A 16,222-nucleotide genomic window follows, 5' to 3' on the forward strand; every position below is an offset into this window, starting at 1 on the left:
AATCTAGTGATTGGCATTATACTGTAATGTCAGTGTAATATTCATGTTCAGAGTATGTTAACAGAAAAAGATTGATGTTTGCTGTTTTTATTCTAAAAAGGAATATGTCAGCTATATAAAGCTACTTTACTGTATTTATTGTAAATGTCATTATTATTTGCTTTTACGTGAGGCACTTGGTGTTGCATTCAATGTATAACTTGCTACAGAAATAAACTTTATTTTTATCATCATAATATAAAGAAAATGTTAATATATGGTAGGTTTTCCAGATTAAAACCGCTCAGTACAAACTTTTATCTTTGTTTTAACACTCAACAAGTCATCATGCACAGCCTCCCTATTGTGCTGACCGTGTCTCCATAAACAGCTTGGATAGAGCCAGTAAAGGTACAATTAAGAAAAATACATTTAAGAAAAACAACACAGTATCATCATTGTTTTTTTTTTTTTATTTCCTTGTGACTAACGGGTGTCATGTGACTATATGTTGTTTTTTGGGAGCTGTAATACAATATGATAAAGTAAATCCGTATATTCGGTCCAGTCTAACCAGTTGATTTACTTCTCATCTGCTTGATGCACCTGTAAAAAGGAGTGTCAATCTAAATACTGTGAGTCAGTGTTTTGGTGGTTTGCTCTCAACCCTGGGCAGGTTGTCAGTGTCTGTAACTGCCTGGTGATAAACAGTATGTTCAGTATCCACGCGATGGGTTGGGTCGAACAGAACCCAAAAACTGCTGGGTTACATCAGAGGCCCACTTTCTTCACTGCTTCAGATTCAATATGTTGGGCTAAAACTTGACTACATTTGGGCTTTAAATGTTAAAGAGCGTTCGCCTTTGTACTGTGCCAGCAACCCAACATTTTATTCCTCCCAAGAGACAATAACCTATTAGCTCATTCACCTTTGTCCCTTAGTTTTTTTTATGGCTGACAGTCCCAGTAAAAAGAAAAGAAAAAAGATTTCATGTTGGTAATGCAATGCTTGTGACCGATCCCTTTCCAGGAAGCCATCACCTTACAAGGAATCATAGAGATTGATTGACATCTTTGAAAGCACTTGTTCCTTTTTTGAAATGCCTCAGTGTTTAATGTCAGGCTATCACACTTCCCCTGGGGATGCAACAGTCTGTTCGAGTTTCGATCCACTTTAACAAGCACCGAGCAATCGTCGTGTTTAAAGCTACTATATGCAAGAATGTGAAGCAATTTTACAATGTATTAATCGCTTCCCCGACCTTCCCCGACTTTCTCGGTGGCCGGCAAACAGCCCTGTGAAACGGCAAGTTAGAGCCACAGCCGTGCGGCGCCGGCACGAAACACCTGCTGCGCCCCAGAACAATGCGGGGACTGACCCTTGGAGCTCCTCTTTTCCGTGGAACTGTCCAGGTGATGATAACCACCGCGTGGCCCCTGATATCAGCCGTCTTGGTGGTGTAAGATAGCTGAGTGGGTAAAAGTTCAGATCCCCACCAATGAGGGAAGAAGCAGCCGGTTCGCGTTGGAGGGCTGCAGTGCACAGTGAGGTCGGAGCAATAGCACAAAAAAAAACACATCGCATAAATCATCAATCATAAAATCTCAGAGGGTACGTGTAGACGTTACGACCAGATCCCCCTCTGGCCTGTATGGGTTACAGTCGGTTTAATAGACAGGTATAGGGCATCACGAGCCACGTCTCAGCCAATCACAATCCAGGTCCATTGAAACTGCAGTGGTTTCCAACTGATAACAGCTGTGAGCTGAGCGCTATGCAGCTCAATGGGTCTGTATAAATACCTTGGGACTGTGTCAGCCTCTACCTGCCTATTTTGCACAGTTTCCTTTCCGTTTTTAAGTAACTAGTTCTTACTATTAAAAAAAAAAAGGTCTTTTTTAAAGAAAGTTCTACGATGTTTTCCTCCGCGCTGTTCCTCCTCGCTCTGTTTGCCGGTCGGGGTTTGGTCGGTTCTGTTGCGGGCTCCGCCGCCGTGGAGGGAGCCTACGGGGACGTGGTCAGCGTCGTGTCTCCGGGACAGCGGTATCTGACCGGGGAGTCCCTCCGCTCCGTCTTTAATACACTGGAGAAACGTGTGCAGTGCGGCGAGGTGTCGTGTGAAAAGGTGAGTTTTTTTATTAGGCGCACTCCGCGGGCAGGCTGGAGAGCCAGGTGAGGCGAGCTGCGGGTTCCGTGGGAAGGGGTCAACGTCCAAAAGTTATCAACCAGCTGTAGCTGCCGCAGGCAACTGCCACACGGCTATTTACCAAAAAAAAAAAAAAAAAAGCCCGCAGTTACTCTATTATGTGGATTTTGCCCTTCTGTGTAATTAATGTACTATAAAAGTGAAGAAATGTAAAATTCGGATCCACTCGTGACTGCTGATATTATCAGACCGGGATCCTGCCAACACCTTAAAATCGGGGTTTTGTTTGTTTTGTTTTTTTAAAAGAAATATATAACTTGCGTATTTATCCCGAGAACCGGTAGAGAGTTTTTGTGTTTTTTCACAGAGAATTGTTCTGTAAAACCAAGGGAAACAAGCAGCATATGATAAGCATGCAATGTGAAAAGCACTTCGAGAAACAAAATTCTAACTCCTGTGCACACACACACACACACACACACACACAACACCCGTAAGCTCTGATATATACTGTACCTAAACTTGTTATTATTATTATTATTATTATTATCATCATCATCATAATCATCATCATCATTACATTATTATAAACTCCACAGACCCTTCTATGGTTTAGTCGTCTTGGCTTTACAGTATCGGACTGTGGCCATTGTATCTGCTTTTCTCAATATTGCACATGAAACTAAAGATTTTTTTTTTTCTTTTCTAATAAATCCATTTGTTTTGTTTTTTTTAATTTTTACTTACTTTTTTAAGAAGTTGAGTTTCAGGTTAATTGCAAATATTTAATAATAAAGCCAAGCTTTCAGTCACTTTATCTGGACAAGTGTTTGGCAAAAGGGGACTCTCAAAGCTTATAAAGGCATCAGTAAGAATACATGGGTTTTTTTCCATGCAAGTACTCAAGGGAAATGACGTTCCCAAGAGTAATTCTCAAGGTTATCAAGTCTGTAAAATGACAGAATGGCCCTTTTTAATACAAGATCCTGTCCTATCTTAGTCTGATTATAGGTTTCTCTATGAACCACAATTACTCTATTACAGTTTTAAGTCATGTGCTTACTTTATGAAGGGCAATTTTAGGTATTTGCAGACAACTTGGATAAGCCCGTTGTTTCAGTGATTGAGAGTGAAGTCCGTTAACTTCTTACATGTCAGCTGTAATCTGAATGAATGGACAGGCCATAAGTATCAAGTGTCAAGTATCAGAAACCAAAAGATAAGAATTGGGACAATAACAAAAATTAAGACATGGAAAAACATTTTTTTACAGCACAAGTGATAGCTTGGATTATAATACACTTAATATTACTAATAAAGAACTGATATAAAAAGACACCGTCAGAGTTTTCAGTAGTCACAAAGGCTTATAACATAGATTGCCCATTGTCAGTAGTGTTACAACAGCAAATACAAGCTTGAAACAGGTTCAATAAAATAATAAACATCATTTGACCCACGGTAAAGTCTATAATGTCAATGTCCATGTCAAGTAGTCTGTAAAATTCGACCTTGTGAGTTGATATTGTGGTCATATTACTACATTGGTTGACAGTTTAAAGGATCAGTTCACCCAAATTACAGAACTTTAAAAAAAAAAAAAAAAAAGTTTGGGTTTTTTATGCCCATGTTCTGACGTATCGGAGGTCTTCCTCTACCACCACTCCAACACAACAGAGGTGATTGAAATTTAATTTGTGGTGCTCAATGCATTATAAAATTACATTTAAAAATCCACCAGCAATGTTACTTGCCAGAAAAAGAAAAAATCCACAGAACATGCTGGTACCAGTTTTCATAGGGAGTATTTCTTGTGCTAAAGGTAGTTGTTCTAAAGAAAAGAGTAACCAAGACACTGCTGGCGTCACTGAGTTTTTTTTTTGTTTTTTTTTAATTCACCAAAGACCAAATTACATTCATCTTTTGTGGAATTCAGGGGGGAGGCAGAAATCTCAGAGACGAGTATCTGAAGGTCAGGGCAAATTAAAATAAACTATCGACATGGTCAGAAGGAAAATGTGTTTTTTTATCTTGTGGGTGAACCGAACCTTTAAAAAAACAAATTTCTTCTGCTTAAAAAGATGTCAAATATATATATATTCTATATTTTAAAATATTTTATATGTTACTTCAAAATAACTTGCATATTTAATAACTGCATTTTTTAAAAAAATCCTTTATTCTCCCCTCTCCCCGCTGTCAGAGTTTCTGGGTCAAAATAGATGGTTGTCATTATTTTATAGTGTTTTCTTCCATTTTAAATTGTAGCCTACATTCCCCTCTTCTTGTTGTCTGAAAAGGTTGTTTCTAATTAAAAGGTAATAAAAGAGCTGATATCCATGGTAAGACTTCAGGCTGCAGTTAATTATGTGTAAGTCTAACGATCTTCAATTTAACAAAAGTTAAAATATTTTGAATAACAATAATTTAAAGAAAAACAAGGAAATGAACACACTTTGATTTAAGTCATGCAAGACTTCTGCGGCAGCTGTTTTTTCTGCATGTGTGTTTTTATAGAAGCTCATTCTGCTTACAAGGTTATAGTTGCCTGGAAATGATTTGAAATGAACTGTATTCTGTTACTTGCTTTAATCTGTATGTATGTTTTTCTGTGTGTGTGTGTGTATGCTCTGCCCTCTGCGTAGTGTGATTTAACAGATGCCATTCACCAGCTGATCAGCAATCACTCCCATCGCGGAGAGGATGAAACTGGAAAAGGCAGGAAAAATGTAACGATCAGTGTGTCTCAGTTCACTGATCTTGCTGCCGGCTGCGTCCTGTACCTAACTTCTCCTGGCCTGGTCTGTGCCGCGATTGGGCAGGGGAGATGGGGAGAGGAGACTGAACATTTCCTGCACAAAATCACACAACACGACCACCACAAACAACAGCATGTAAAGAGCAGGGCGCACCAGGACCATGAACACATCGAAGCTCACGGATTAGAGGCTCTGCTGCAAGAGCTTCACGACCACTACGAGCCATCACACAGTGAGGTAAGCTTAGGACTACAGCAAAAAATTACGTTGGTCCACTAACCCAAAGAAATATTCAGCATTTGTTCATCTGTGATCTGCTCCGACCTATAGGGACTCCATGTCCTTTTAGAGAGACCCTCAGTTCATAAATGGACTGTTTTATAAATAGTGGTTCCCAACCTTTTTCTGTCATGCCCCCTTTTGGAAGCTGGAAAATGAGTATGCCGATTTTTCTTGTCATACCTGTCAAGCATTTGTCCATCTTGTCCCTCTATAATCTTTCTGACATGCTAACAGGTCTGATAAACGTGCGTCGGAGCACTTTATATATATTAATATTAAGACACCCTTTTTCACAGCAGGACCTTCAGGGTTGACATAGCAGGAGAAGCCATAGTTGGGACTACTAACATTAATTAAGGATCAGTTCCAGCAATTACTGCAGTTTAACAGAGCATAATAATGTCATTTTTTTTGACCGGTGTGTGAAAACTCAAAATGTCTGCTGTAAAAATGTCTGTTCAGTTTTATTTCACTCCACATGGACTTGCTAATTGACTCTTGTAGTAGCCGGGGTGCCAGTTTACGATCTTTGTTGCTTTCTGATTAATTCATGTTTAAATATAAGACTTTCCAGATATCAATCATGCACATGCAGTGTTAAAGTAGTGTTTTAGCAACACTTTACTCTTGCTCCTGGTCCCTTGCAGTATTTATCACTCATCATATCTTATCATACTCTTGTGATGATGCAGTAGACCTACTAGGCTTTGCCCTGTACTCAGCCACATCACCGTAGCACTCGTCAAAGAAAGGTCTCTTCGAGCATCTGGTACTGCTGCACTGACACTGAATATAATGTCAGAAGGCAAATAAAAGAGAGTTCAGGAAAGTTATACCAGTAAAGAATCACCACAGTGGTGATCAATTAGCCGAACATATTTTTTTTCTGCTCCTTGGACGGAAAGTCTTTATTTTCCATTTCCTCGCTGAATTCATAGCCTAGTTATGATTTCACAAACATCTAGCCCTTCCATAAATTCAAGTATTTTTTTTAAATCATGAAGCCCTTTTTTTACTAGTTTGTTGAAACTGTGTTTCTGTAGCTTGTCTTCATCTATTGTCCGATGTATTTGTTTTTACCGCTGTGTGGTGAAGACAATTTTCCCCAATATGGACATTAACATTCCTAAATAACTACTGTAACTAATTAACTTAAGTGAAGTTAAGACAACAGTGACAAAAGAATCAGGAATCATTAACAACAATACACATGGCAGTATGGTGATATCTCTCCAAACTGTTACTACTAAGCATCAGCATACACGCACGCACTATTAATCATTTAAAGTTGGTTCAACTTAACATAAGTTCCCCTGCTGCCTTAAAAATGTGAATAATTAAAGGGTGAATAACAAGTTTAAAGTTTTTTTTTATGGGTTTTGAAAATGTAGAAACTACTGAGTTGGCTGAACCTGAGAAAATTAGTTCAATGAATTTCAGACATTAAGTTGAATAAACAACATCAGCCGTGCTGACGAATGTTAAAGGCAGATTTGCTTTCCTTTTCTTTGGCTGCTCCTAATGAAGCCATTTTGTACCAGGATCAGTGCAATGACAACACGTGAGACCCCTGTGAGTGGGAATTCAATACCAGCCCTCATAGTGGTTCACAGTGTTTCCATTACTATGAGAACAACTATGATGTAATTTAACTTGTCTTAGACACACACACACCAAGTTTCCACCATGAAAATTTTCTTCAAACTGCAAAACTTTCCAGAGTCTCCGGGGAGTTTTCACTCTGAAAAAAAGGCATCGTCGGCAGTGCGCTGATATACTGATGGTGTTTCTTTGAAAAAGGAATTTAAAAGAGTCGAGAGAACTCTCAGCAGTTCTTTCATTCAACTCATCAAATCAAGACAAAAGACTTTGAGCCAGAAGAACTCGTGTTTATAAGTTAAGTTTATAAATAAAAACTAGACATTTTAGGTTTAATCAAAATTAATGAAAGAATATTTTAATTAATTAAATTAATTATACATTAATGAAAGAATATTTTTGAAGTTAAGTTACTGAGAAAGATTAGTCGATTCCATTAATTTCCTGCATGAAATTGTACCGTGGATGAGTGAATCTAATTCCCCCAAAGCAACTGCTCGACTAAAACAAAAAAAGTACGATCAGTGTACCTTCAACACTGACAACTCTATTGTATTTGAGTGAATTAGTAAAACTCTCTGTCATACCCTTCCTCTTCATCATCACCATGGTAACTAGAGCTGTGTAGCAGCCAGCAACATCATGACGGAGGTCAACGCATCATCACCAGACCAGAGACAGGAAGTGGGTGCAGTTTTGGGCCGCGTCCTGTATCACGCTCTGCAAGGTCACTGCTTCATCAGCCTGCCTGATGAGAGTTTCTTCCTGGACTACATCATGGACCGTTTTGGATCAGAGAACTTTACTGTCAGGGGTACGTGTCCTACACCATTGCAAAAAAACATGGACACAAGACACATGCATTGAAAGAACTGTAGAAATAATTATCGCTCAAAGACCCGCATCCTACTTTTACTGTCTTGTTTAGCACACGGGAGGGAGCCACTTATTTAAATCAACCCATGGTAAAAGTGTGGCAATAACAAATGCAAATTAGAGCGTAACTGCAGAATTTCATTTATTATAATAATGTGCATATTTTACAGGAGTACAAAAATGTGCAAAAATTCGTCCGTTGGTTGGACCAAAATATTTTAATGTTACCGATTTTGTTAATCAACACACCTCTTCATTTTCTATATTTGGTTTCTTTATGTCTATTAGTTGTGTCACCAGTTCTTGCTGTAAACCCACATGAATCCGACGGTTGTTTATATTTGTGCTCTGTAGAGTTCAAGGCTCTTATGAGGAGTCTGAACATAGGGACTGACTACAAACATGAGCACGACCACGAGGAGGATGAACACTCTGATCATGATCACAGGATTGCAAGACGGATGAAGAGGAGCAGCCATGAACATCATGAGGGGCATGACGGAAACACCACCTGGGATCAGGTAAATATGCCAACATACAGTCCAGATAAGGTGATCTGTTCACATCTGATTTTAGACAGGCGATTAATCGTTTATAGACAGAAACCTAGTCACCATTTATTTTGATAACCTTTTTTTAACATACACCATGTGAGGACTGCTGCTTTTCTTTGTTTTATATCACTGTATATTTAATATTTTCAGGCTTTGACTGTTGGTTGGAAAAAGCAAGACCCTTAAAGACACCAGCTTTAGCTTTAGAAGACTGTGATGGACATTTTTTGCTGTTTACACACTTTCTATAGGCATAACAATTAATCAGTTAATGGAGTAAATAATTGGCAGTATAACTGATAAAGAAAGTAATCATTCATTTCAGTCCCAAAAGTAATAAACTAACATAGAATACCATAGGTGACAGATGGGGGTTCATTGCCTGTTAAATGAGCAAATTTCCTTGATTTTCATTCATCTTTACAGAATAACGCAGGGTAAGGTCCACAGTGGTTGTGATGAACACATACAGTGGGAGGAACAGCCAAAGTTAGATTTTACTACAGTACCTCACAGATCATCGGGCAGTTACAACCAACGCTTAAACTTTCTGATTTCTCCCAGCACTGTTTCTCGGCTGAAGAGCTGGTCCTGATCTTTGGTCTAGGGGACAACAGCTCTGCCTCCCCTGGTCTGGGTCAGCCTGACGTGGCTCGGCTCAGCCCCGCACTGGTCCAGCAGATCCTGAGCGGAGCCTGCACGGACATCGCAGAACACGTGGAACCAGATGGGCTCACCACGACTGAGAGTAAGTGTGTGTGGACTGGGGTAACAAGGTGAGAGTGATTGATAGTGATCCTACCCCCATTGTTGGAAATATTTGACCTACAAGTTGCAAATACAGATGCTGCACCTTCAAGTTGTGAGCTTGGAAAATAATTTTGATATACGGGTTTCCATGTGTTAAGGTTTTTGTTCACCTTTGACCCTCTTTTTGAGACACACTAACAAAAATGTTAATGAAGGGTAATTATATACACACAGTAGCAGCATACTGCATGCTGTGTCCATGATAGAGACTGAGTTGTGCATTTCGTGCGCTGGTTGTATTTGGCTCTTCTTCAACACGTCGATGACCCCGACCCCTTTTTCTCTATTCTTTCTTCCTCTTGTAGGATACCTCTATGCAACCATCGCCAATGTGGTGATAACACTGATGTCCATGTGTGGCATTGTGGTGCTGCTGTGTACTTCCTGTACCAATGTGTTCCAGTTGTGTATCCAGTTTTGCATCAGTCTGGCTGTAGGTTCACTGACTGGAGATGCCTTACTGCACCTGCTACCCATGGTGAGTGAGTAAAACAGTTTTAAAGCACTATGAAGAGATTTTTTTAGACCCCACTAAGAAGGCAAAAGACTGCGAAACAACACGAGTTTAGTAAAACTGTAATGGTTTAAATACCCATATCGCTTTGCAGTTATATTGTATTCTTCATGGCCACTAGGCCACCCCAGGGCTTATCAATTCTCCCATGACATTAACACTCGTGGCGATTTTCGGGCGGAATGTACTAATTTTGACTCCCGCTTGCGGTCTCGGTGTCCAGTTTCTAGGTTTACACGTGCACTCGCACGACGAGGGCGGCAGCCCCAAGCAATCACATCACAATCACCAGGAAAACACTCCAGACTACATTTACAAGATGTTGGTCGTGATGGCTGGGATTTACTACTTTTACCTGTTGGAAACCATCTTCTCTCTGGTCATGTATAAAGATAATCACCACCATCACCGACACCATCATGCGGTAAGAAAACAAACAAACAAACAAACAAACAAGCAAACAAACAAACAAACAACAACACAGATAAAACTGTTAGCATCGCACACATAGCTTAAAAACCATCCTTCCCAAAATAACCAACATTTTTCATTAAGTTTAAAAAAGTTGTGACTTTTCAAACATTGCCTGTTAAATTATGGGAGCTCAATAGGATCGGTCCACAGCAGGTTATGAATAATGTAAAATAGACATGTAGCACAAAAATTAACCCCAAGGTAAGGTACATTTTTTCTTGAATATGCTTTGCTATTAGTATAAAATCTTACTAGTTATCTTCATCCAGTTTTCCAAATTGTGAGGCGTTGTTCAAAGATTTATCTCATGCAAGAGGTTTTTATTTTCACTCTGAATTAGAAATTATTTCTATCTATTTGAATTTTCTTACACTTGTCCGATTATTTCTCTTCCTCTAATCATTTTTCCTCTTGCAGTCTTTCCTTTTACACTTTTTCTTCAGTCTTTAATCAGTATTCTCTCTCCCTCTCTCTCTAGGAAGGATCAGAGCCTCACCACTGTGACCATGAGAGGGTTTTAGAGATGTATCAACAGGGGAGGAAACAAAAAGACAAGTCGGCATCAAAAGCAGACCTGGTGAGAAATATACATTAACACAATAAAATTTCAGGTGGGATTCTGATTAATAAAAACTGGGGAAAAAAAGGTTTTGTTGATCCAGTCTCTTAGGACAAATGCAAAGGGGATCTAATTGACCTGCACGGAACAGTATAGTACAAATAAAAAGTGACAGGCCTCTCCAGCGAAACATGATTGTATTCGTACTAAGAAATGTTGGACTAGAACCTGTAAAGCTGTGTCCAAAGACACATTTTACGTCAATAACAGCACTAACTGAATTTTTGTATGCAGTCCCATTTTATGTAACATGTACATTTCAGGTTGGCTGTGAAGACAACGAGAAATCACTCCCAGAGCCAAAAGAGCACACTAGAGGTAAAGTAAATTTCCGACACAAAAACAAGCATGATATCATCAAATTATGATAATGGTGTTAGTTATTGTGGCTGCCCCACCTCTAACTATTACTTTTTCTGCCTGCCTCTGCAGAACAGCGTCTGCTGCCTTATATGATAACTATCGGCGACGGGATTCACAACTTTGCAGACGGCTTAGCGATGGGTGCGGCTTTCTCCCTGTCATGGAGGTCTGGTTTGGCTACATCCCTGGCTGTACTCTGCCATGAACTACCACATGAACTGGGTAAAGAACAAAGCCGAATGCAGGCAGCTTCTTGGTCTGATCATTTTTTCAGAAAGGATTTCCTCACGTTGTCCTGCTGCTTTTGTTTCTCTAGGCGATTTTGCCATTTTGCTGCACAGTGGCATTTCTGTCCGCAGGGCATTGCTCTTAAACGTTGGCAGCGCAATGACCTCGTTCATCGGCCTGTATATCGCCCTGTCTGTTGCCACTGACCTCGCAACCAAACAGTGGATAGCTGCCATCACTGCAGGACTCTTTCTGTACGTGGGGCTGGCTGATATGGTGAGTGTTTGTGTTTGCGGACTTTGACAAAGACAACAGAATGAGTAATGTATAAATGATACACACTTCACTCTTACCTCCATCTCTTTTTCTCTCTCCAGCTCCCCACCATGGTCCACATCAGCAACAAGAGACCCTGGCTGATGTTTCTGCTGCAGAACGTCGGCCTTCTAACCGGGTGGGGTATTCTGTTGGTGTTGTCACTTTACGAAGAGAGGATCAGCTTTTAATGCATCGATTCTGTCAAGACACATACAATAACACATTGGTCTCCCCAGTCGGTGTGCTTTGCTTCTGGTATAATGTATGGAGATTGTAAAATCGATGAATGAACGACATGTACAGTAACATTTATGCACGTTACACATAAGCCCCCACGATGAGACTAAAAGAAGCTTAAGTAGACAGAACACTGCCAGATGCTCCTGGTTCCCAGTAACAAAAGAGTAAAGAACCTGTCAGATGAGGAACTAATCCAGTCAGAGAGGTTCTTGATAAGTGACTAAAATTACCTGTGCCTCTTAAATCCCTTAAACTCCAAACCCCTTGACCATAGAGCTGGTAAACTGACCATGTTTCAGGTGGTTTTTGCTAACTTCGTGCAGAAAAATTAAACAATGGCCTCCCTATGACCAATCCCGTATATTTCAATCAATACAGTAGGTTGCATTTGAATAGGTAAAACCAATAGTGGTGGGAAAAATATTAGAAACGTCTTATCAATCAATAATGTTCTGGTAAAAAAAAAAAAGTTGACTGATTAACTTTTTTAACTTTTTACCAATGCTGACCTTGGTCATTTGCTCGCCCCATTTTGCTCCTCAGCCAATGACACTTCCACATACATCAGACACATTAAAGTCACTTAATCGTAAACTTAGAATCGATGCTGGACTGTTAAAGTCCACAGTAACCCATAGCTGTTTCTTGGCAGTAAAAGTGTCTGTTCAGATTGTTTTTTTTTGTTTGTTTTGTTTTGTTTTTAATTTCATACTGATGAGTGTCAAAAACGACACCAAATTTCAGAATATACTGTACATGTGTTGGTTCCCCTTGAATTCCTTAGTAATATACTCGTATCATACAGCTTTGTACAGACACGTTCTTTTTGTGCTTTTTATTAATTGTATCTGTTGTTGAGTCCTTGGGAAAACAAACAAAAACGTCAAATTTGCCAGAGGAAAAGGTGGATGATATTGACTAAACTAAAAAATCCCACAAAACTAATTATGATGAAAATATATGTATAAATAAGTATTAATATGTTGGTGTATACAGTATAGTATATCATTTCTGGGTTTTTTTTCTTCCGCCTAAGCAACAGGTGGATGAAGAACACAAAACACACTCCTTTACACTTTGTAAAGGAGGAGACCAAAACTGTTTTCACTCACTTCCTGCAGTGGTTTGGGCTTTTGGCCTATATTCATTGTGGTTGAATATAAATTTGGATTTTAAAATGGATTTTTTAAAACAGAGACAACTGATTTAACAAGGATCTTCTTACACTCTTTAGACGGCCATGAGATTAGATCAGAAATAGTCTCAGAGTGTTGACTGAAGACCAGTGAGTATTTCTGACCATATCAATAACAAATATAATTACATATACAAAGAGTCTATCTAAGAGTCTTCAGTGCTTTGTCTGCCAATATTACTGGTGGAAGCAAATATTTCTTTTTATCTGTCTCATCTAATCTCTTCAATTTACAGGCTATGTGATCGTTTTCATTAGGGACAGAGTCCACTGACAACTCATCGCACAAAGAGGGGCACATACTGTTCACTCACTGAGCACTTTATTAGGAACACCTGTAACCTGCTTATTCATGCAATTATCCAATCAGACCGTCGTGTGGCAGCCGTGAAGCACATTAAAATCCCACAGATACGGGTCAGGAGCTTCAGTTAATGTGATGTGTTGACCAGAAAAGCATCTCTGGATGCACAACACTTTGAACCTTGAGATGGATGAGCTACAACAGCAGAAGACCGCATCGGGCTCCACACCTGTCAGCCAAGAACAGAAGTCTGAGCCTGCAGTGGGCACAGGCTCACCAAAACTGGACAGTCATAGACTGGAAAAGCGTAGCCTGGTCTGATGATTCTGGATTTCTGCTGAGGCACTCAGATGTTGTGGACCCGACCTGCCTTGTGTCAACAGTCCAGGCTGGCAGCGCTGCTGTAATGGTGTGGGGAATGTTTTCTTGGCAAACTTTGGGCCTCTTAGTACCAATCAATCATGGTTTGAATGCCACAGCTTATCTTAGTATTGCTGCTGACCATTTGCTTCCCTTTATGGCCACAATTTACTGATCTTCCAATGGCTATTTCCAGCATAATGCACCATTTCACAAAGCCAAAGTCGTTTCAAGCTGGTTTCATGAACGTGACAGTGGGTTCAGTGTGCTTCAGTGGCCAGTCACCACATCTGAATCCACCAGAACCTTTGGGATGTGGTAGAACAGGAGATTCACAGCATGAATGTGCTGCTGACAGATCTGCAGAAATGATGTGATGCAGTCATGTCAACATGGACCAGAATATCAAAGGAAAGTTTCAACATCTTGTGGAATGCGTGCCACGGAGAACTGAGGCTGTTTTAAGAGCAAAGGGAGGTTCTACCCAGTATTCGTATGGTGTTCCTTATAAAGTGCTCAGTGAGTGTATGTATATGTTTGCATGTTGGCATACATATAGTATGTATGCTTAGTCAGAACTAGTGTCTATTTTTTCTCAGACAAAATAACCTTTTTAATGACAACATATAAGTTATGTACTGATCCTTTAAGCATATGCTGTAAAAAACAAATTATAGAGATTACAGCGTGTGGCTGCTGACAGAGGAAAACTGGATTTTCCTGACTTCAGCTTTCCAAACTGGCATACAGAATTTAGAACATCTACAGAAAAATACAAAAGGTTGTGCAACTTTAACAATAAAACTCTGGATAATTAGTTCTAAAATTGGACCTTTGAGCTTCTCATACAATATACTAGATAATATAACTTTTACAGTAGTGTTGATAGACACCGTCTGACTTTATAGACAGAAAATGAAGACAGACAAGAGAAAGACCAAGACAGAGACTTGCCTAGGTGAATTATGCTGTAACAGCGGGATGGGAAGTTTTACACCTTCATAAAGAAGTTTGTCAGGCTGTAATTCAGTGAAAAAAAAAAAGATTAAAGACTGAGATAAAAGAAACAGCAGACAACTGAAAGGCAGAGCCATAAATAAAAACAGCCTGTTAATGGATGATTTGTAAATGCTTTTTGTGTTACTGTAATGTCTGATTTCTAAATGATCATTTTTGAGACACACACATACAGTAAATAGAGTGATGGAGCCTTTTAACAACTGTACATGCAGTACAAACAGTGAGTGTTGAAACTGAATGACTGTTTTTAAGGGCAGATGATGAGTAATGGACATCCAGGTAAGTCTTTGACAGTGTTACAACAGTTTCTGTACCGTCGAGGACAAAAAAAAACAACAACATATGACTGTGGTTATACTGGTCATATCCCACATTTAGATGTCTGTAATAAAGTTGTACTGAGTGACGACAAGTCTTGAATTTGAGTTTCTCATATCCAATATGTTTGCACTAAGCCTCTTACGTCTCTATCCCACCAACAAAGCACCATTTCCATTAACGTTTCAAAACTGTATGTGACTTGTTTTTCCAAATTTTGTTTCCTAAGGAACCTCACTTAATAAAAGTGCCACATATTTGAAAACAAGAGAATATGCAGTCATCATAACAGCCTGTTGTCAGTCACTAAAAGATGATGGGTTGTCCACTCTGTAATGAGCACATTCTACTGCACAGAAAAACATTCTTCCTCTTCCAAAAACACTTAAACAACTTTATTCATTGAAAGAATTTACACCCTCTACTTCAGTGGCTTTCAACCTGGGGGTTGGGACCCTCCAAGGGGTCACAAGATTAATTTGAGGGGTCATTAGATGATAAATAAAAGTAGGAAAAATGAAAAAAAAAAAATTACTACTTATATAATATTTTTTTAATTGCTAGTTCAGCTTTTTAACAAATTTTCAAATGAAACAATCTGAGACCGGAATGTCCCTGTGGTTGAATTGCTCATAACTAACATGTATGAAACTCTACGGGTAGATATTTCTTTGCTTTAAAACTAAAATGGTAGAGAACCACTGCTATATTGAACGTCAGGAAGGTCTTAAAATATCCTTCAATTTTGATAATGTTTAAAACATGCTGGTTATCATAAAAATTATATATAAAATATAAAATATAATATATATATATATATATATATATATATATTAAAAAAACATATGAATACAAAATTCAATACCAAAGTAAGATGATAGTGATGTTCAAATCAATAAACTGAAGAGTGCATACTCATACTGCTGAGTTTTTGTGTCTCTAACAACTCAAAGTGCGTGTTATTGATGAGAAAAGAAAAGGGAATTGGGGTCAGACGTTCTTCAAAAAAAACTATTTACACGTTTCCTTGTTTGTCTAAATCTACTCAGTAAAAACCTGCCAAAGCGACAGTCTTTTTCAAGAATAAACATTCCCCGGGAGTGGCTGTCGATTGTGAATCGATCACTGAGATTCTTTACCTAACCTTTCCAGAAAAGGTTGACTTGACTGCCCAACTTTTTTCCTGTTTCACCCTCAGAGGTATGTGTATTATCAAGTGGAAGTTGAGTCCAGTAAGCTCAGTCTTCCGGTGTTGGCCGCTGG

General features: G+C 39.1%; 1 protein-coding gene across 1 annotated transcript; it reads left to right on the forward strand.

The window, feature by feature from the left end:
• Nucleotides 1-1,714: 1,714 nt before the first annotated feature.
• On the forward strand, nt 1,715-15,053 carry slc39a4 (solute carrier family 39 member 4). The gene is made up of 12 exons (XM_040122722.1): nt 1,715-2,105; nt 4,772-5,122; nt 7,385-7,580; nt 7,997-8,163; nt 8,761-8,944; nt 9,312-9,484; nt 9,744-9,944; nt 10,473-10,571; nt 10,877-10,931; nt 11,046-11,198; nt 11,293-11,480; nt 11,582-15,053. Exons 1-12 carry the CDS (start codon nt 1,896-1,898, stop codon nt 11,708-11,710), a joined length of 2,106 nt encoding a protein of 701 aa, XP_039978656.1. The 5' UTR covers nt 1,715-1,895; the 3' UTR covers nt 11,711-15,053.
• The last annotated feature ends 1,169 nt before the right edge of the window (nt 15,054-16,222 follow it).

Source organism: Xiphias gladius, chromosome 24 (genome assembly GCF_016859285.1).
Source record: "Xiphias gladius isolate SHS-SW01 ecotype Sanya breed wild chromosome 24, ASM1685928v1, whole genome shotgun sequence".
NCBI lineage: Eukaryota > Metazoa > Chordata > Actinopteri > Istiophoriformes > Xiphiidae > Xiphias > Xiphias gladius.